This window comes from Ambystoma mexicanum, chromosome 13 (genome assembly GCF_040938575.1).
Source record: "Ambystoma mexicanum isolate Mex_15411 chromosome 13, UKY_AmexF1_1, whole genome shotgun sequence".
In the NCBI taxonomy this organism is placed as follows: Eukaryota; Metazoa; Chordata; class Amphibia; order Caudata; family Ambystomatidae; genus Ambystoma; species Ambystoma mexicanum.
In genome coordinates, this window is record NC_090938.1 from 84,469,759 (window position 1) to 84,490,347 (window position 20,589).

The 20,589-nt window shown below is 43.3% G+C and overlaps 1 protein-coding gene across 2 annotated transcripts in view; it reads left to right on the forward strand.

Moving 5' to 3' along the window:
• The window catches only part of CAPZA1 (capping actin protein of muscle Z-line subunit alpha 1), a 251,517-nt gene that overhangs the window by 51,023 nt on the left and 179,905 nt on the right, over positions 1-20,589 (forward strand). For both annotated transcript variants that reach the window (XM_069633326.1, XM_069633327.1), the window contains exons 3-4: positions 8,553-8,604; positions 13,742-13,805. In XM_069633326.1, the coding sequence (XP_069489427.1) occupies positions 8,553-8,604; positions 13,742-13,805 (116 nt within the window). The remainder of the gene's footprint in view (positions 1-8,552; positions 8,605-13,741; positions 13,806-20,589) is intronic.

Genomic DNA, 20,589 nt, shown 5'->3' on the forward strand with positions numbered 1-20,589 from the left:
GGGTAAATCATGGTAGTTCATACAAAGACCATTGCCACCAGCCATTCTGAGAGGAAAGGGTAACCTCTAAATGCTACATGAGTAACTAGACACATGGAATACTAAGTAACCCCTCCAGCACGCTATTGTAAGATGGGATGTGCTGGGTAGAGAATTTTACAGGACTAAGTGAAGTCAATTTCACTGCACTGCTCTGGTAAACGGTAGTTGATCCAATAGAACGTATTTGAACCCTGGGAAATCTGGAAGACTTCCCTGCGGCACTACAATAAAGGTGCTTTGTGACACAATTGTAAAAGATGCCTATGGAGTTGGTTAGACTCCACAACCAAAAAGAAACAAACACAGAAAACAAATTGAAAAGTTCAAAGTCCCAAAGTTGAGCAAAAGAGCTTTAGGGCTCTAAGGTGGGAGGAATTGGCACATTTCTGAGAATTCTCTCTAACAGCAGGCTGTCTCTCTCTCTCCTAGCCACTCACTGTTGCTACTCTCTACTGGCTCCCTGGTCAAATGACCTATTTTCTCTGAGTGGGCAGACCGCTCCTCTTCACTCCTGGCCTCAACCACTCAACTCCTCAGTGATCTCAACATCATCTTAATTCTCCCTGTTCCTCCTCTGTGCTCTTCGTGACCTCTGTGAGTCACTCTCCCTCTCATCCCCTCCGGCCTGACTCACTCTGCCGGCCAGACACTTGATGTCTTGATATCCACCGGCCTCTACTCACCTCACCACTCCTTTCTCCTGGAGTGATCACTGCCTCCTCTCCTCATCTTTCCATCTCCTCCCCCCAAACCAAGCCTATCCCAAGATTGCCACCCACCTTCTCGTACATCCGGCCCATGAAGCGTGTGTTAATCGAGGCTTTTGCTGCCTCCAGTTTCCACCCTTCCCCCCCCCCACCCCCCCCCTGCCTGCACCTCCGGCTGATTCCCACCCTGACACAGCCCTGTCCCTGTTTTACTCTACTCTTGATGTTGTTGCCCCTGTCATGAGGATCCCTCCAAAGCCAGGTGCAATTCTTGGTATGACTACTTAAACGTAAGTGTATGGCGTTTGAGAGGAAATGGAGGGCTTCCGGCTCATCATTCTTGTAAACTGGCCTGCCGCCTGCTCTAAAGGCAATACCGCCTCGCTGTCCTCTCCAAGGATGAGAGGCCACATTCAAGCCTCTCTCTGCGGCTTCCAAAAACTCAGCCGAACTGTTTAAAATGTGCAAGGAGCTGGCTGGCCCTGCTGCAGTCTCCGCCCCTCCTCTAGCCTCCCAGGCTCTTTGCAATGCCCTTGCCTCTCACTTTAATTCCAAAACCCAGGACATCTTGTCCACCCTCTCCTCCGCCCCCACCCCTTCGTCTCCCCTATCCTTCCCGGCTTGCTGACCCTCCCTCAGCCATCCTTTGTCCTTCTTTCTTCCTGGATGAGGTTGCTGGACGAGTCCGATCGATGAAAGCCTCATCAAAACAAGTCCATCCATGTTCCTCTAAAACAATTGTGGACCACCTCGCTCCGGCCCTTTTGCCGATTTCTGTAACCTTTACTTTGCCTGTGGATCTTTCCCCTCCCCTCTGAAGCACTCCCTTGTGCATCCTCTCAAGAAACCAACAGCTGATCCCTCTTGTCCGGCTAACTATCGCCCAATTTCCATTACTCCCTTTTTGGGGAAGCTCCTGGAAAAGCTGGCCATCTCTCAGACCACCTCTGTTGGCTCTCTCCATGACCACCAATCTGGTTTCAGAGCTGCAAGAAGCACTGAACCTGCTCTCCTGAACATCCGTGAAGACCTGCTCTCCAACCTTGACTCTAACATTCCCTCCATCCTTACCCTACTTGCTCTCCTCTGCTTTCGACACGGCCAATCATACCATCCCGCTCAATCGTCTCCGTGACAACCTGGGTATCACTGATCACGTTCTGGCCTCGCTGACCTCTTTCCTTTCTGATCGACCCTCCCAGGTACAACTTGGGTTTTTCCTATCCTCTATCTCCTTCTCTACCTGTGGGGTTCCCGAGCGGTCTAGCCTCTCGCCCTGGCTTTTCAACCAATACCTGGCAACTCTCGCCTACTACATTTCTATTTTCTACTCCAACTTCCACTGCTATGCTGATGACGCCCAACTCATTTTTAGGCTTCCCTCAGACACCTCCTCCCCTCATCTCTGATTGCCTAATCGCCACTGAAAATTGGTGTGCCGCCAACAATCTTTGTCTAAATGCCAACAAGACTGAGAGCCTCCTCATTGGTACACCTTCACCATCCTTTCCCCTCTCACTCTCTGGCCGGCATCCCTTGGCCGTCGTCCTACCCCATCCTGCGAGACTAAGTATCTCAGTCATCTTTGACTCCACACTTTCCTTTCGTAACGCATCTCTGTTGTCACTAAAGTCAAACTTCTTACTGCACCTCCTTAGAGGCAATGTGCCTTTCCTCTCCTTCCCCCAGAAGCTCACTGTCTCCCAAGCTCTGGTTCTCTCTAGGTTGGACTGCCGTAACAGCCTCTTTCTAAATCTACCTGCCTCCACTTTCCGCCCTTTACAACTAATCCAGAACAGAACTGCAAGACTTGTCCTTGGGCTCAAGCCTTGGGATCGTATCTCTCCAGCTCTGAAATCCCTTCATTGGCTCCCACTGGATGCAAGGATTACATTTAAAACCCTCTGCATTGTCCACAAGGCTTTCTGGGTCCAGAATACCTTAAACTATCCCTCCGTAAATACCTTTGCTCCTCTACTACTAAATCCCTTAGGATCAGTCGTTTTTTAAAGAAACGAGCTGGGGCAGATCTGTCTTCGGCTGGGGCCCTTCCTCTGGAACAGCCTCCCGGCCAACTTGAATCTTGAGAACCATCTTTGGTTCCTGAAGCACTTCAAGACCTTCCTCTTCACTTCTGCCTTTGCCCATCCTCTCCCCTGCTGATCTGTTTTCTTCTCAGCTCCGCGCACCTGGCCACCCTCTGTCCTTCAAGCCCAGGTACCTGCTCACCCTGCCTCCCTCCTGCACTGCCTCCGTGCCACCCCTTGCACCGGAATCTGTATCTGTACCCATAGAGTCCCCCATTTGTCTTCTGCACTTATCACATATATCCTATCTGACTGACTAATCATGCACTTGCCACTGGCTGGCTGCACTACCACTTTTTACTGCCTGTATTTAGTGCACTTATTATTTATCCTGTTGTCTCCTGTGTTCCACAATTTCCACTTCTTCCCCTTCCACGCACTTGCCTATTTTCCCATGCACCTCCCAGCTTGTGGTCCTTCTCTGATTCTTTATTTCTACAAAGACTTCTAAAACATTGTGCAACACTTTCACTTAACTACAAGAAGTGCTTCAGTTCACCTAGACTTTTGCTCAATTGGCATTGACTGGCCTGGCTCCCTGAAACAATCTTCTTACCTCTGACTTTGTGTTTTTACCTTTCCATAGGAAAGGGTTAATGTACTCTTCATTGGGGCTTTAAAAGTACTTGCCTGCTTCAGAATATTTGTGTAGCTTGTTTTTATTACCAACTTTTAAAAAAAATGTTTTTACATCAACTCAGTATTGCTCTAAATGTACCAGTGATATATTAATGTCCAGTGTCCTAGTTATCATCCAGGTGGTGTATAATGCTCTCCAAATCATGGATAAGGGGGCGACTCATCCATCTTCAGCTGCGTTCGACAGTCGACCCCCCCCCCCAACATTCTTCTCTCCCTCCTCGCTGACAGGATGGCATTCTCTGGCACGGTACTGAATTGGTTTATCTCCTACCTCTAAGGCAGACGCCAGGCTGTCCAGATTAACTCGTTGCATTCTAACCGACTTGTGGTCTTAAGTGCCCCCAGTCCTGTTTAACCTTTACATGGAGCCTCTGGGTGCACTCCTCAGAGATCCCTATATAGCCATCCACCAATACGCAGACGATACTCAGTTGTACGTGAGTATGATATTTATAACGTGCCTATACACAAGTGTTTCAAGGCGTGACGAGGCAAGGGAGGGGAAACAAATGGAAGATGGAGAAGACAATCCTACTAGGCCAGGTGACATTGAGCTCTCACAAGTGCATGGGATGGGATGCGTGGGGAAACGGAAGGGGTTAGTGCAGTACATAGGATAACAGTAGAATAAAGACAAAAAAAACAGCAGGACTTCATTCGTCGCCACACATTACCTAGCCATCATCCAGTGGGATGTCTACTGCCAACCTCAGCAAACCCAGCCAAGACTAAATTATTCCTTATCGGTCTGCCTGTTAAACCTGTCCAACAATGGCTCAATGATATGCGCCTAGAAGGATTTGATCCATAACTCGTCAGCAAAATGACTTTCCAGATACATAGCCAAGACTTCCCAAATAGCCTGGCTCAGAATCTCTACCCTTTGAAAAATCAAACCCTTCATCCTGCCGCAGGACTTCCATGCCAAATTGCAGGCCCTTGTGGAATTGAACGTCAATTGGGGGAGGGGGTATGCTCTCCTGACGGGGCTCACAGCTGCTCACTTTGCTCCCCTAAAAGCAGTCCACCATGCTGCAACGCGTCTTATTACAGGAGCACAAAAATTTGACCTAATTATCCCTATCCTGCGCAAACTACATTGGCTTCCCCCTCCAAGCCAGCAGGATACTGTTGAAGACTGCATGTGTCGTCTGCAAGGCAGTCACAAGTAGCACACTAGTTTACTGGTGGCTAAACTCCACATATCGGATGGCACACGCTCATCGTGCAGCAAATGGACCAACCAGCTTGAATCACGCCAATCTCTCTAAACATGGCTCTTAGTCCTTGGTCAGGTGCGTTGTTCTAAGTCCAATGGACGTACATACCAACGCTCAGACCTTGCAGCACTGCGATACTGTTAAAAGATGCCAGCCCAAATGCTGGCTACCCACACTCTGTACAGCGCTCTGCTCTCAAGCTAGGTCCGCGCAAGGTTATCTGAGGATGCTTATTCTCTTCTCCTGATTGGTGTGTGTATGGTGGCTGCGAAAGTTTAAACGCCCCATCCGCCATTTTGAAAGTGGGCCGAAGTTGAAATTCTACTGCAATGCCCGGTTATGCTTCGTTTCCTTGCTGGTACCGTACCAGAATGGAGGACATACAACTAAGGTGAGGCTATTTTTCTTGTGACCCAGGAGCCTGCTTTTGGAGAATGGAGCAGTTCTTTCAATTGGCCCTGTGGTAAACCTTGCCACTGAATGCTACTTGCCCACATCTAATTCAACCTGGCGGTGCCGTGCTTTTATTACGCTGTTTTAGGCTGCTGTAGGAGTCCCTTTTTTCCTTGGTGGATATTAAACTAGTGGGACTTTAGGTAGGCTACTTCCCATACCCCCCCACCCCTCATCAAAACGTGCAGAAATAGTGTGCAAACTTGATGTTCCTGGCTTGAATTTCACTGTCGTTTTTTGCATGTTTGTCATGTCTTCATAGTGGTTAATTATTCTTTTATCTTGTGCCGAAATTTATTTTTCGGGTGACTATGTGCTCCACTCAAGCTGATTTTGAAAATAATTAGTACTACGCTTAATTCTTCATGGTGAGGAGGAACACATTTCACAATCTCCAATATTGGGTCTGACACTCACTTTGAGTTACCAGAAGTTCAAAATGATTTCGCATCGTGGAAGCACAGCAACATGCTTTTCAATCTGAGCTTTTTAAATTGTCTCCAACCTTTTTATACATTTCTTTCTCCTGGTTTTGTGGCTTTCAGAGCTCCAGATAAGGTTTTCAAGTGGCAGTACTTTGCTTTTAAAATTTTGGAATATAACATTTTGTTAGTAAGTTTTACACAAGTTACTGTCTGAAAAGCCCACTTGGGTGTACTGGGTTCCAACTCTCAGGTTTGGCCTGAACCACACCAATGTTTTGTAGAATGGCTGAGCAGCCAGGCTTTGTCTAAGGGGGGGGGGGGCTGTGGGAAGGTACAAGGTACTCTGAGCATACACCTATTCAATAAAACATGAATACACTTAAATGTATTGTAGTTGTCATTTTTATATAGAGGGCCTTTTACCATTATTAGTCTCAATGCGCTAGTGGTGGGAATGCTCTCGGGGACTGAAGTCCCGAGTGTTGGGAGATAACTGGGTATGATTAGAATGCTCTTGCACATTTGGGCACGTTGAGGCTTGGCAGGGCTGGCCAGTCTCTGGTAGAATGCAACCCATGAGGTCAGGCATGTGGATGGGTGCTGAAGGGTCAGATGTCTGGAGTGCTAGAGACTCACTACAGTTCCAGTTGGCCTCAATATGTCGTCATTCTTCGCTGCATACTGATGTTGGAGGTGTTGAGGCGTACTCTGGTGTAAGTAGTTGGAACAATCTTGTGACCAGCGAGACCACATTTGTTGCTGTATTCTGATGTGTGTGGGTAGCCATGCATGTGGCAGATGGAGATTTGTTGTATGTGCACCCGATCTGGTAGTGTCCTCTCGATTCTTGTGGCGGGGACGATGCCCACAAAGATTCAGGCAGATTTCTACTTCGGGAGAAGATACACAGCACAGTGGCACAGGACCCCAGGTATTGATGAATTGCAGGCTGTGGAGGTTGTAGCTCTTCCAGGGATGGCGCAAAATGCAGCCAGTCTTGGGACTGGTTAGGCCCAACACTCCAAGAGAGGAAGTAGTCTTGTTCCGATCTTACCTGTTGCTCAGCAATGGAGGTCGAGACAGCAGTGGTTGCTCGGCGGGCTCTGGCGATCGCTGGAAGTGGCTGCCTTCTTTGGATTCTTCTGTTCCATTGGTCTACAATGTTTTTGCTCAGGACCTCGGAATGTTTGCAGGAACACTGGCTGAGCTCATCAATCGCCTCCCATGCAACATTCGAAACCTTGGAATGGCTGTCCAATGATGACAGCCAATCTCCCAGTCATAATTGGTTTCTCTCAGGCACTCGCTGTGGGGAGGGAGTGTTCGGTTGACCCTCCCCATGTCCTCTCCTGGCAGTCCCTCAAATACCCCATCACAGGCTTTCCAAGGGAAGCCCGGTGAAGACCAAGAAACTAGAGGGACCTCTTCCCCCCCCCCCACCCCCCCCCCCGATAGGTAGAAGACCTAAGAAAGGACAAGCCATCTTCTTCAGGAATTAAAGTACAGCCACCATTTTGGTTCAATGGTGACCCTTGTGTCCCCTACTGCAGCGAGGACAGCCTGCGATACAAGTTCACAAAAAGGTACACTGCCAACAGCCTGAAAAGATGGACTTGTCGCAGTAGCCAAAAAGTTACTTGAGAAGTGAGAAAAGGGAGACTATGTTCCCCCGAGCACTCCACATAAGGTGGGTTGTGCTGATCTCACAAAAGAAAGTACAGGTAGGATAAAAAAAGTATCCCCTGCTGCCTTGGTAACAGATAATTTACCACAGGAAAATAATTAAACATTACAATGGACGCTTTAGGAGCTTCCAGTAACACTGCACAGACTGTGCTGTGTGTTACTTCAGTACAATGCAGATGGCAGAAAAGATGGGAGGTAAACGAGACTCCAAAACAATTTACCAAAAAGAGGTAAAAAGGGTTCCCCAGATTAGAGTAAAAGAATGAGGTGTGGAAAAAGGTTCCCACTCACTCGGGAGAATCAGACAAAAATCCAAGAGACCAGCAAAAAGTGCTGGGGCACTCGCAGGTGGTGAGAATTTCACTCGAAGGAAAATCTACTACAACACATTTTGTCTTGGGGAGTCCCAGTTCTTGCCATCCATAATCTGTCTTTTTATGATGGCAAACCTAGTTGAATATCAAAACGATCTTTTTAATACAAACTTCCTTAAAGCCAGTACTTGATGCAAATGAAATTAGCAATGTTTACTCAATGTGCGCTCTTCACTAGCCATTGGCTGGTGGCCATTGACTTTGTGAGTAAGAAATTGAATTAATGCAGCGAGTGACATTTTGCCCAGCTTCATCTTGAAAATATGACACCCATTTACTTTGAAATGTCCTCTTAAGATCAGGCAATAAGTCTCCTGTGACAATGCTCTGCTGGTAAGACTGATCCAAATAGATTAGTGGAGCAGATGGGCGCTGCTAATAATGTATTATCTTTTATTGGCAGTTTTTATCTGGTGAGTGTTTGTGGTAGGGAGTAAGAGGCTGGTGTACTAATCTGTGGGGCCGGTGGCATGTGTGCATCTCAACATCTTTATTTAGTGTGGTCTTTTATTTTGTATTCAAAAACGTGCGCTCTGTGCCTCTTCATCCACCTGGGTCTCAAGCATTTGAATGCAGTGGTGCCATGTACTCAAAACTGCACAGATCTTCTGGGCAAACCAACATAAAATGGACTTCTCACTGTTCCCAGAGACGCAGCAGCGCGTGTGATGTGCGATCTGTCCTAAGTAAGCATTCCATGAATAATGTATTTTGAGGAAGTTGAAGACTGTTTAAAGATATTTGAGTTGTGTTTTTAATAGAAACCTTCTGTTTAGTCATGGCTAGCCTTTTGGCTACGACCATTGAAATTGCAGTAAACTTAAAGGATTGCGAACTAAAAGGCAAGCGTACACTTCACATGCTTGAAGTTCATTTTAATGTTTTTCTAATTTTTATCTTTTCTTGTCTTGTTTAGATGTCCGGTTACTGCTCAACAATGACAATCTTCTCAGGGAAGGGGCAGCGCAGTAAGTTGTAACTTGGTTTATTTAAAGCAGAAAGGCCCTGAGTGCAACACATTTTTTGAAAAGCCTACATAGGGGTAATGTGTGCTTTCATTACTCTGGTTGCAGTTATACTTGTTCCAAGTTACAGAATCCAAGTAATACTTGTTGACACAACTCCGGCCCTGGATGAACTTCTCTTCCCTTTCTCCAGTAATGTCTATGAATCTGATGGTAACCATATTAAGAAGGTAGAGCAAACAGAAATGTGACCATTTACCCTTTTTTGACAGCGTTTGCACAGATAAATATCTAAAATGGAAGCCTATGCTTTCTTTGCAACCTCTGATACATTTCTCTTCCCCTGCATGTCAACAAATAGTAGGGACTATAGACTGAACCGCCTTTTTTTTTTTTTTTTTTTTTGAAGCATTGATTGGAGGCTTCCACGATTGTGTACCTGGTAGTGGGGGGGGGGGAGCACCAAGCTGAGTTTACCTCTATGGAAATGATGATTAATATCATAGTTGCCAGTAAGTGAGTTGGGGGGTGCAGGGGGAAGGGAATCTAATTTACAGATTGACCACATGCTTTTTTCCATTCTGTTTTCCACTTGCCATATCTGAATACTAAAAGGTCAACTCAAACCCTGTTTTACATATCAAATGGATATCGTTGGGTACATGTTTTCATTCATAACCACTCGCATGGCATGGTAGGAAAGCCAACCAACCGCTTATACTCCCCTTCTTGGGACCAAGGACGGCTCGGCTACAGTGGCCAAAGGAAATGCTCACTCGCCAAGAACACTACTGACTTGTGGTGTCCCTCAGGGATGTTGCTTATCAGAGCTGCATTTTAATGTGTTCTCTAAACCTCTTTGTGATTTGCTTGTTTCTCTGTGTATTCGGTTTGCAAATTATGCTGACGACGCCGAGAGTTTTTAAACTGACTAGGCCTTAGTAAAGATGTGAATATAGTAAGTGTTTGAGGCCATATGGATGGCAGTAAACGCACTGGCCCCAAGACTGAGTTGCTTGTATTGGCCTAACAAATTTAAAAAGCTAGACCCTTCTCTTCCCTCCCACCCCCCAGCACAAATGTTTCATGCTGAATGGTAACCATAAGTTTCAGAATCAGTCAAAAGTTAGTCTTTTAAGATTCACACCTATCCTTCAAGAAACACGTTGTATACCTTAAAGCATCTTGCTCTAAAGCAGGGGTCTCCAACCTTTACGTTAGCTAGAGCTACTTGTAGTGGAGGCCAACAGTGGAGAGCTACTAGCGGGCGATATCGGGGTGGGGATATTTAGAAACCTCAGAATTTTCACATTTTTTTTGGCTCCATTATTAACCCTCTTTAAACAGATGGAATAGCATATGCCTTCATGAATATATTAAGAACTTCAAAAACCTCTTTATTGCATTATTATTTATTAGTAGCTCTCTCAAAAAGACAAATATTTCTTGGACTTCCACACAAATATCCTGCATTTTTTGTGCCCCTTCCTTTGCGTTTTATGCAGGCTTTCTACATGCTAGGCACACTATTGTTTTCCAAATGTGCATTTCACACTTCCATTAAAAAAAAGGAATTTCCAAATTGAAAAATGCTGCTTGCATTCACGAGTTTTCTTTGAAATGTGTTTTTTGTCAGACACCACACATACTCCGTTATTTGCCGGTACAATAGCTCAGCGGGTTGAGCGCTCGCTGCTGCGATCTGAGCGTGATCTGCAGGTTAAAGTCCCGGCAAGGCCAACACATCCTTTCATCCTTCTGAGGTCGATAAATGAGTACCAATTTCAGTTGGGTGATATTGCATGTAAATATGTGCTCTGTAAAGCGCTTTGGATTAAGGCGCTATATAAATAACACATCATTATCATTATTTGGGTGCCCCTCTCTGTTTTAGTACAAGTTATATTTATAAAGATTTTAAATGCTTGTCAAACTGGTTAATCACAAATAAATGCTTCTGTTATGCTGATAGCAGTTTTTAGAAAATTAAACTGTGGGTTCATGGGTGCCAACTTTTGATTTTCACTACAGGGGCAGAAATATCCCCACCTCAGCCCTGAATATAAGCAAGCAACCAGCCCAACCCATACCCTGGCCAAACACATTGTATAGCACTTTTTTTATAAGGCATTGCAAAAAGTCATACAATTAACAACCTGTAGTTTTGAATATATAACATCTCAGCATCGGTCTGTCAACCTGCTGAGCTACCCTCACCCTGGTAGACTTGTACAGCGTGTCTATGGATTGCTTAATGTACTAAAAGTGGGTGTACCTGTGTCATGGAAGTGATTTAAAGTGGAAATGTACAATGTGGAATTTGGAAAGAAGCCACATAAAAGAAATTGTACCATTTTCTAAATATTATTTTGAACATTTCCAGGCGAGCGGCTACTGTGATATTTTCATTGCGTGGTCACAATGATCCTGATCCTGCCCCAGCCCCTCCAACATCTCTGGCAAACAAGAGCAGCTTGCTTAAGCAAGACTGTCGTGGGGGCGCACAAGGCCAACTGTGGTACTACAGGCGGCCTGCAGAAGCATAACGTGATACTGACATTTGTCAGTGGATTCACAAGAAGCTCCATGTGGCACAGCAGCCAAGCTCCCCGCCCGCAATTGGGGCGACCAGGGTTCGGATCCTGAACATGGAAAATAGCTGCAAAACGCACCATTAATAATATAACTTAGGATAAATGTTTATTTTTCGGGATCTTCAGCGCGGGCGACTGAAAAGGCTCAGGCGAACTACTAGTCGCCCGCGATCGACTGTTTGGCGACCTCTGCTCTAAAGCATCTTGCTCTTATTACACAAATTTACTGGGGCAGATTCGCCCGGATCTGTCTGAGGAATAGAGCCCTGATCGCTGCAGCAATCGTAAACACTAAGCTGGATTATTGTGGGCACCTCTAGGGCCAATATACAAAGGCTCCAGGTGGCACGAAACTGAGATGTCTGCACCCCGAAGGTGGCATTATACATGTCCCAGAGGATGAGGAAACCTCTGGAGAAAGAGGTCAGGTTCAGGTTACATGCGGAGTGTCCCAGGCCAGAGCTCTCGGGGAAGGTCGCGGAAACCCCAGAGCTGGACCTCAAAATGGTGACCTTCATTTCAAAGGCGGGTAAGGACTGGAAAATTATAACGCGCTGACCCTGCGCCGATACCCATGAAAACACTAATAGAACCCTTAACTGTCGAGTCCAGCAAAAAAAAAGAGGAAAGGACATAGAGACAGGGGAGTTTATACTGGGCAAAGGATTGCCATTGGTGGACAGAAAGGAGGCTAGGACTTCAGAGCCTCTATGAATCTTGGGATAGATAGTTATATAATTTCATGTTTGTTTTATCTTTGTTTTTTAAGCCGTTTGGGCTTACGTTCTTAAAAAAAAAGTTTGAAAAGATAAAGTTTTGAATTGCTGTTGAGCAGTAATAAAAGAAGAAAATCATAATGCTCGCCTCGGTCTTGTAATAAAATTTATTTTAGCAGTCCTGAAGAAATGCCATGCTCGACATGAAATGTGGAGGCTGCTTTTACAAATGTTGACTATTTTTTTATTTCAACGGAGTATGGCACTGATTTAAATTAAACCTTGCACATATGTTCTCATTTTCCAAAAGCATCTGCACATAGCGGTTCCATTTTCAAGCACCCATCATTTCAGTGATCTGAAGTAAGATTCGGTAAGCAGGAGCTGAAACCTGCTTCTGGGTGTTGGACATCATCCAGCAGGCTGGTGCTACCGCTGGCGTACCAGGAGCGTCTACACCATGCACTGCAATGCTAAATGCAACAAAGGCTGGACACTTTAAATGTCTGTCCAGTATTTATGATCCACTTTATTTAAATGTTTCCTAGCTCATGTACATTCTCAAATATTCAACAATGTCCCATGCATTAGTTGGCCTGGGGAGCCAAAAGTAGCTCCTGGTAACAGTTGGTTTTAAGTGAACCAGACTCCTTTGGAAGAGACAGGAGCTCAATAGCTTCCAGCTATTTTGAACCCTGCATTTATTCTCTAACCTGACAGAGGACAACTGCAACTTTGCAGCATTTTCCTAGTAATTAAGCACAAACTGCTTTAATCTCTTCAGTTCAAAAGGGGAAACGTGACCTCTTTGCCTACAAAATTGTGCAGTATCCATTTTATTTGAACTGCACATAGCTGCTTCAAGTACTTTTACAATTTGAGTTATTGTATGTTGAAGTAAATTGTCGAGCGAATCTCTGATCGTGCTTATTCATTACGCTTGACCTACACACTGTTATTTGCAGAATTGGGGTGGGGCGTTTTGCCTGAAGTGGATCCCTGTTTTGTATATGCTACAGATTTTAATTTGTATATCTCTGCTTGCGTTTGCTATTCCTGCCTCAGTGCTCCAACCACAAGGCTGTTGCACTATACTGGTGATCTCTCATAAGGGTGAAACCAGTATGTCGTTGTCTACAGCCTTAAACTGTCTTGGGTTGAATACAATATTAAGAAGATAGCACTACCCTACAAGACGATCATGTTTCTGCAGCAATAGGCTTGCATTGGGATAATTTGCTTACCCACAATTCATTGGTCATATGGTTCTGAACTAGAAGTACAAGGCAGAAACGTGTCTGGGCATGCTTGTGGTCTTGTGCAGAGGGGATGTGTCCTAGCATTTCGGGCTGCACTGCCCTTTTTGTTGTGGGACCATGCCGGATTTGCATATTGTCTTTTCCCTTTTTTAATGGCTGGCAGGTGAAAAACAATGGCCCGTAGAGTTGCCCAGAGCAATGCCAGAGGTTATGATCAATTCTAAACCTTCCAGCTATCACCTCTTATTGTTCTGCTCTGAGCTAGAGGTATATTGCCACTGATGGCTTATTGGGTGGTATTGTGGTGTGTGACTTGGCTCAAATTGCTTTGTTAGGCATTCACTTAATGTAAAATATGAATTCATTCTGTGCACCACATCTCCAGCTCCCCTGGCCACAAATAACGTGCCTACACACACCCTCCCAGCAGTTTTAACGAACCTGCTTGCAATAGCATGCATTTGTTTGACCTATAGCAAGAACATGTATGCAAGAAACTCAAATGTGCATAGAGTACATTTTTTCTAGTGGTACATATACTGCCTGACTGTTTCTTTTTTTCCTTCTTAAGTGCATTTGCCCAGTACAACATGGATCAATTCACTCCAGCTAAAATTGATGGCTACGATGACCAGGTAAGAATACTATATCTTTTTTGTATTTTAGAACTTTTGTGTTAGAGCGATTTATTGCACCCACTTTCCTTCCCCATGCCCCTTAAATCGATGCTCAAACACTGATGTTTGGATGTGAATTTTCTTTTTGATATGTAAATAAGGACTAAATAGTCTCCAGCATGAAGTGTGCCTGGTACCTACCCATACTTTGATCATAAAGCATCATCTAAGAAGTTCTTATGTTGCTGGCTCCTCTGACACACAGGCAGCCAATTATATGGACTCTTGGAGGCAGTTGTCATTTTAATTATTGTTAATATGCACATAACCAACAATGGTTTTATGTATTATGGCATACATTCATTCAATAAACACCAGCAAATTGCAATTTATAAAAAAGGTCTCCATAAAATCAAACTACTATTAATACACCATCTTATCGATACAAAATGTCAGTTGATTCTTTTTAAAATGGTTAAACCTACTTCATAAAATATCAGTATGTGATCAGGTTTATATCATTACCACACATCAATGATTCCCATATATCACTTATAGTACTCTACTTTCCAGTGTTGTCATAAGCTGCCAGATATTTTGTTGGCAAATACTGTCAACTTTTACCCTCGCATACAATGTGTTTTGCTGATTCAATATCTAATATTCCACAAGGCCTGCAGTATCTATTTTCTTTAGATGGACACAGTTTTGCACCTAGAATTTCCATGGTGTCTTTCCTGTTGAATTTAAACAGCAGGTAACTTCTGATGGTTTCACACTCGGGGAAAGCCATCTGGTAGCTGGGTTTATATATCTTCGAAGGCCAAAATTCGAGATACATTCCGCTATTTATTTTTGTTGCTAAGTTCTCTACTTTGATCATAAATTACTTGTTTCAATTTCCATTTGATCTTGGTAGCGTAAGCCAACTGATTGCTGCATCTATTCTAAATGGGCTAAAGATGGATGCAAGTCTATCAAATAATTTTATATCTTTTTGCTTATTCAGTATTCTGAAGATTTTCATCAATTCTACAATAAATGTATTGTCTAGATTAGCTAGTTTTGCATAAAGGGATGCCATCTTAAATTCAAGTGTATCGCTCACACTAATCGCATTACATTCAAGTAATATATATGCACGAGACATATATTTTTAGGCATACTAATTTAGCTTCAAAGTTCTCCAATTCTTTTATGAAAGACATTCCCCATATTTCAGCACCATATAATAAGCATCAGGCAATCTTGGTGGAGTATGTCAATATAGCCTTAACAGAAAAACCACATTGGTTGCCTATGAAATTACTTCAAGCCATTGTTGCTATCATGCACTTCCTCTTGGTTTCTAACCAATGTAATTTCCAACATAGTTTATGGTCCACTATTATTCCAAGATATTTATAGTGCTCTACTATTTCAATCTGTTGGCTGTTCATAAGCCATTTGTGAGTCGCATCACTACTAGATTGTCATTTTCCTAGGAATTTCATTATCTTTTGCTTATATTACACCCATTTTTCAAGGGTGTCCAGTTTGTGTTGTAAACCCTTGGTTGTATAGTCTTAAAAGTAAGAGGTTGTTGGCATACCCTAGCCAACACTAGGGTCAAAGACCTCTCTCATAAAATCAGCAAGGTATAGGTTGAAAGGGTGGCAGCCAATATGCACCCTTGTTTGACTCCACGCTTTGTAGCTATTGCTTCAGACAGTTTACCTTCAGCATGTAGATGTATTGTTACTGAGGTATTACTATCTAAAAGTTGAATCATGTATAAAAGCCCCGGAGGGATTCCCCAAGACTTCAGTTTGACCCATTGTTGCTACGCACTATTGTGTCGAAGGCAGCCGTGAAATCTATAAAGGCTGCATATACTGGTAGCCTCCGACATGTCCACGAATGTTCAATCGCTGTTACTGGATTTGCGATGTAATGGACGGTAGCAGAGCTGACTCTAAAACCTGACTGACACGCTGGGAGAATATTCTGGGTGGAGATCCAAACATTTAGTTCAAGCATCACCAACATCCTCTAGTTGGCAGGATCTTTCCATTCTTCTTGTAAATGGGGAGAAATATGCTCTTACGCCATGACTCAGGAACTTGACCATACTTGCCAATCTACTTAAATAGGATATTTGATGCATAGGCCCATTTGGTCGGTGACAATCGCAGCAAAGCATTGCATGTGCTGTCATGACTCGTGAATTTGGTAATTTCTCAACAATTTTAGTTAAGGTTTCAAGGGTAACCGTATTCTGCCATATAGTTGCCTTATGATCACCTTCTATACCACGCACAGTAGCGCCAATGGTCTTTGTAACATGTGCTATCCAATCTATCTCTGACACACTGTTGATAGACAGTTTTCTTTTAACTGTTGATAGTTGACCACATTTCTTGATTGTGTGTATTCTTTGCTTGAAGTAGTCAGCCATATCTCTTCTGCTTTACTTTTGTGATGTAATCTGAACCAAGATTTGATATTTAGCCATTCTTATTCTATTCGCTGCATCAGGGCTTTTTGAATATTGTAATTCTCTTATTGTATTTCTAAGTTGCTTTTTGGTGGCGTGTATTGCAGCATCAAACGTATTTTTTTTTTGTCAAGTCAGGTCCCAGAGATATATATACGTTTATGGCTTGTGACAGATTTTATGGTCTCTATCATAAATTCAAACTTGCCAATCAATGTATTGGCTGAAGCTCCAGAGCAGATATCCACATTTTCTGTGAATTTCGCCAACTAGAGTGTGCTATAAGCTTCCCTTTTTCAAGTTTAGTGGGATTCATTGTGATTCTATTGCCTGTAGTTTACACCAATGTTACCATTATCTTGGAACTCATTTATAACGTTCTCTTTGGTTGTGGTTAACAAAAGAAACCAGGGAAGATGATCACTCTTCTTGGCAGCCTACGGTCATATCGCATACTAGTTGATAAGCGCTTTAGTCCACAATCGTGTAGTATAATGTGCTCAGACTAACACCACTTACTCGGGTAGCACGACTATTGTACTCACCGGCCGTGTTACCATTGAGGATTTGTTAGAGTGCAATATTTCCCTATACTATTAGAAAAGCCGTTTGTAATAGGTTCGGAATTTAGGCATTGTGGCATCAAGTCGTTAAAATATATAATTCTTGCATTCAAATCACCAACTATGATAGAAACACTGGGATCCTTGTCTGCAAAAATTGTTGCTACCATTGGTATATTTTCTTGATTGGCGATATAGGTTTACAATCATGAAGTTCGATACTTGTGGGAGATTGCAATCTACAACTGTTGCCAGAACCATCGCAGTAGACCAACGGGTGCCTCTTCCTGTCCATGGATGCTTAATTGTAACTAGAAGTCCTCCTTTTGGTCTTCCTTTGGGCCCTTAAACAGCATCAATTTGGACAGTACTACGACCATCAATAACGCATGTTTCAATAGCCAGGTTTCTTGAAGTGCCACTATGTGAAACTTATCAGTATTCACTAAAGCCCATCACTTGTGTAGTGAGTGTCCCCTCGTATTGCAAGATAATATTTTGCTTTCATCAGGATTGCCTTTCAAAATGTGGCTTAAAGGCTACTGGCAACCATTGCCAATAGCCAGTAAGGTTAGCACTGTCGAGCGTGTTTTTCTTTTTTACTATAGTTAGGTTTCTTAGTTGGATTGGTATTTTCTTTTAGAGGTATAGGACTATGATTTGCAGAACCAGTGTCTGTATCGAGCCTTTTAGATCTAATCTTTACACTTTATGATGGGCTAGCAGGATTTTAAAGTCTATGCATAATAGTTTCTATAGATGAGTATCCCAGCAATTCAAACATTCCACTATGGCGAAGTATATATTTATGTATTGCTATATCAACACACAATAGGTTAGTAATGGTTTTACTGGATGACACCAACTGATCTACAATTCTGAAGTCTTTGGAGGTGATCATTCTCAATGGGACTATCATGGTACACAATTCAAGAATACGTTGTCTATTTAAATAATTAATCTCTGGAATCATTCACCTCAATGTTCAGGGCACGAACATAATTGGGGAAACACCTCATTGTCTAAATTAGCTTTCAAATCGGAGTTCGGTGCAAACTTTACCTGGAATCTTATTTTTACCACGGATTTCGCCATCTTGTTGAGGTTTCGGGACTTCCATAATTTTCTTTGGGATCTCAGCTTTTGACAACTGGGAGTTTTCAAATATTGCTGCTATATCTACTAATATTGCATCATTCATCCTGTTTTTTGTTTTGCTTAGTTTTTCTTTTAGCTGTCATTTTGACCACTCTTAGCCAATTTTCAGAGGAATCGGCAGTATTTTGTATGGGATTCGCTAGAAACAATCTGATATCAGAATGCTTTGGAAGATTATTTTTTTTGTCTTTGGCTCCTATCTTTATATTCCTGGTCGGTTCATGTATTGTCAGTGTGATCTGATAGTTGGGTACTTTAAAGATGGAAATTGTTTTTTCCTTTCTAGTTGTATCAGCCAGAGTTACTGTCTGAGATGATTCAGTATTGGTGATGCACAAGGTTAACGTTGCATCAGCAACACAACCATTCATTGTGGCACATTTAGTCTTTTTTCCATACATTATCGCTTGGAAATATTTTTCTTTGCAGCTATGCTTTTTCTTTTGTTCTTAATTTGTTTTATTGCTGCCTGATATTACATGTGTCTTAGTTGGCAAACATTCAGAGATTGTGTATTCATTTTGCTTTTCACTGGTCCTGCTCTCCGTGGCTGGTTCAACTTTTATGCTTATTGGTGCGCCTTCCCTTATTAATTCTGCTAAGGTATTAGTGCTAGAATCATTCTTTTCTTTTCCTTTTTGCTAATCTCATATAGTAATAAAGGGCGTATGTCTAATCTTCCTTCAATAGAATCACATGTTTATACCAGTGGCACCAGGACGTTTTCTGGGCCTTGAAACAGTTCTTCTGTATTCATACTCACAAAACTTGCATTGCTAGAAACGTCCAGTATATTAGTAGATGTACTTCTGTATGGGATTATCTTCCCCTTTATTTCAGAGATGGACTTCTCTATTGCTAATCTTGCTTGTCTAACAACAATCAAACCAGTAGTTGGGTCGATTTGTCTCCTTCTCCTACTTTCAGGGGTCTGGCCTTCTCCTCACTCTTTATCTTTTTGCTACTCACTAGGACATTGTCTGTGAGATCAAGAGAGGGGCATGCCTCAGCGGTGTTATTTTTTTTGAGGGGTATCTGATAACTATAACCGGTACCTGTTTTGTGACGCATTTTCTTCATTTCAATTGCATTGCTGTTAATGCTTTGGTCTACACACAGGGTAAAAGGAAGGTTAAGCTCAGCTATTTTACTTCATGCTGATACCTGTGATGTTTCACCATTGGTAATGCTGTCTCTTATCAATTCACTACTATTTGAGATTCAGCAAACCTATGCAGCTGGTAGTCATTCATATCATCTATTGTCTTAACTTCAGGTATATGATCAGCACTAGTTGCCTTCACTGTCAAGATCTGGGTTTGCCTGGGGCCTCGACAGTACTTGGGCGAGCAGTTTACTTCCTATATACGGGAACGCAGCATTGATTTCTAAAGAAATCATTGCGGTCTCCAGAGGAGTCATCTCTGGCAAAGTTGTCTCTCCAGTCAGTTCGATAGGATGTTCCATTTTGCTAAAAAATGTGGTCATTTTAGCAAGCTTCCATTCTGTAAGGAGGCTGGGTTGGCTAATTATCTTGCGTTTGCATGCCCGACTATTCCTTACCGGGGGTTCAATACCCGGGTTACCCATACCCAGGAAAGATGGCTGCTTATCGTTAATTTGCTGGGATATTTTTGGTGATTGGCGTAGCGCAACTCCATGTACACCATCAGCTGGAATGCAGACAGCAAAGATGATCAACAAAGTTACGCTCAATCATGGGTTTCCTAATTGGGGCAACTGTTAAGAACCAATGGGTACCTGTAGAGTTTGGAACTTAGGGCACTTAGCCTAACATGTACGGTGGGCTTTCTTACCTACTTCAGCTCATAACCTTGGACTAATAGAGGCGCGAGGTGCACAGCGAACAACACACTTTCAAGCACTTACCGGTGCGGGCGCAATCACCTGGGTTTATCAAGGTTTTCTGGGAGGTTTGGGGGGGGTGGAGCTAATACGTCACCTGCCACGCTAGAAACGGACAAAGACTGACGTAAATTAAAAGCGTACTCCGGCTTAACACTGAGACTCAATAGTCTGTCAACATCACAAGTTTCAATAGTCCGTCAAAATCACAAGTCCCAAAGCATCAGCTGGTAGCTATATTTACTTGCAAAGGCAGTCCCGAGTTTCTGCGTCTCCAATATAGGTGCTTCCTCTTGCAGACTAAAGGCTCACATGGCAGCAGGCAGCTAGAGTCCAGGAGACGAGTCCAGTGCAGCAAACCGCACACTTTCAAGCACTTACAGGTGCGCGCAGTTGTAATTTTTGTCTGTGCTATTATGGACGAGGCAATGAGGATGCTTGTATGAGCGGTCATGGTCATGGGTAGGGTTAGATGGATATTGGAGTGGAGACCAAGATTCTGCAGTGTACTTGTGTAGTGAAATGTAGATGTCTGGGAAGGATGAATTTGATGTTAGTGCATTGGGGTCAATGGTCACTTCATCCCAGACAGCACCTGTATAAAGGTCCTTCCTTCTGTCTGTCTGCTGTTGCCCTAGGATTGTGAAATGGAGATTTGCAGGACTTTTGGAACATCATGAAAATATGTTGTTTGTGAGGGCAGTCTAGGCACTTGGACTGTGGGGTTTGTTGCTATATT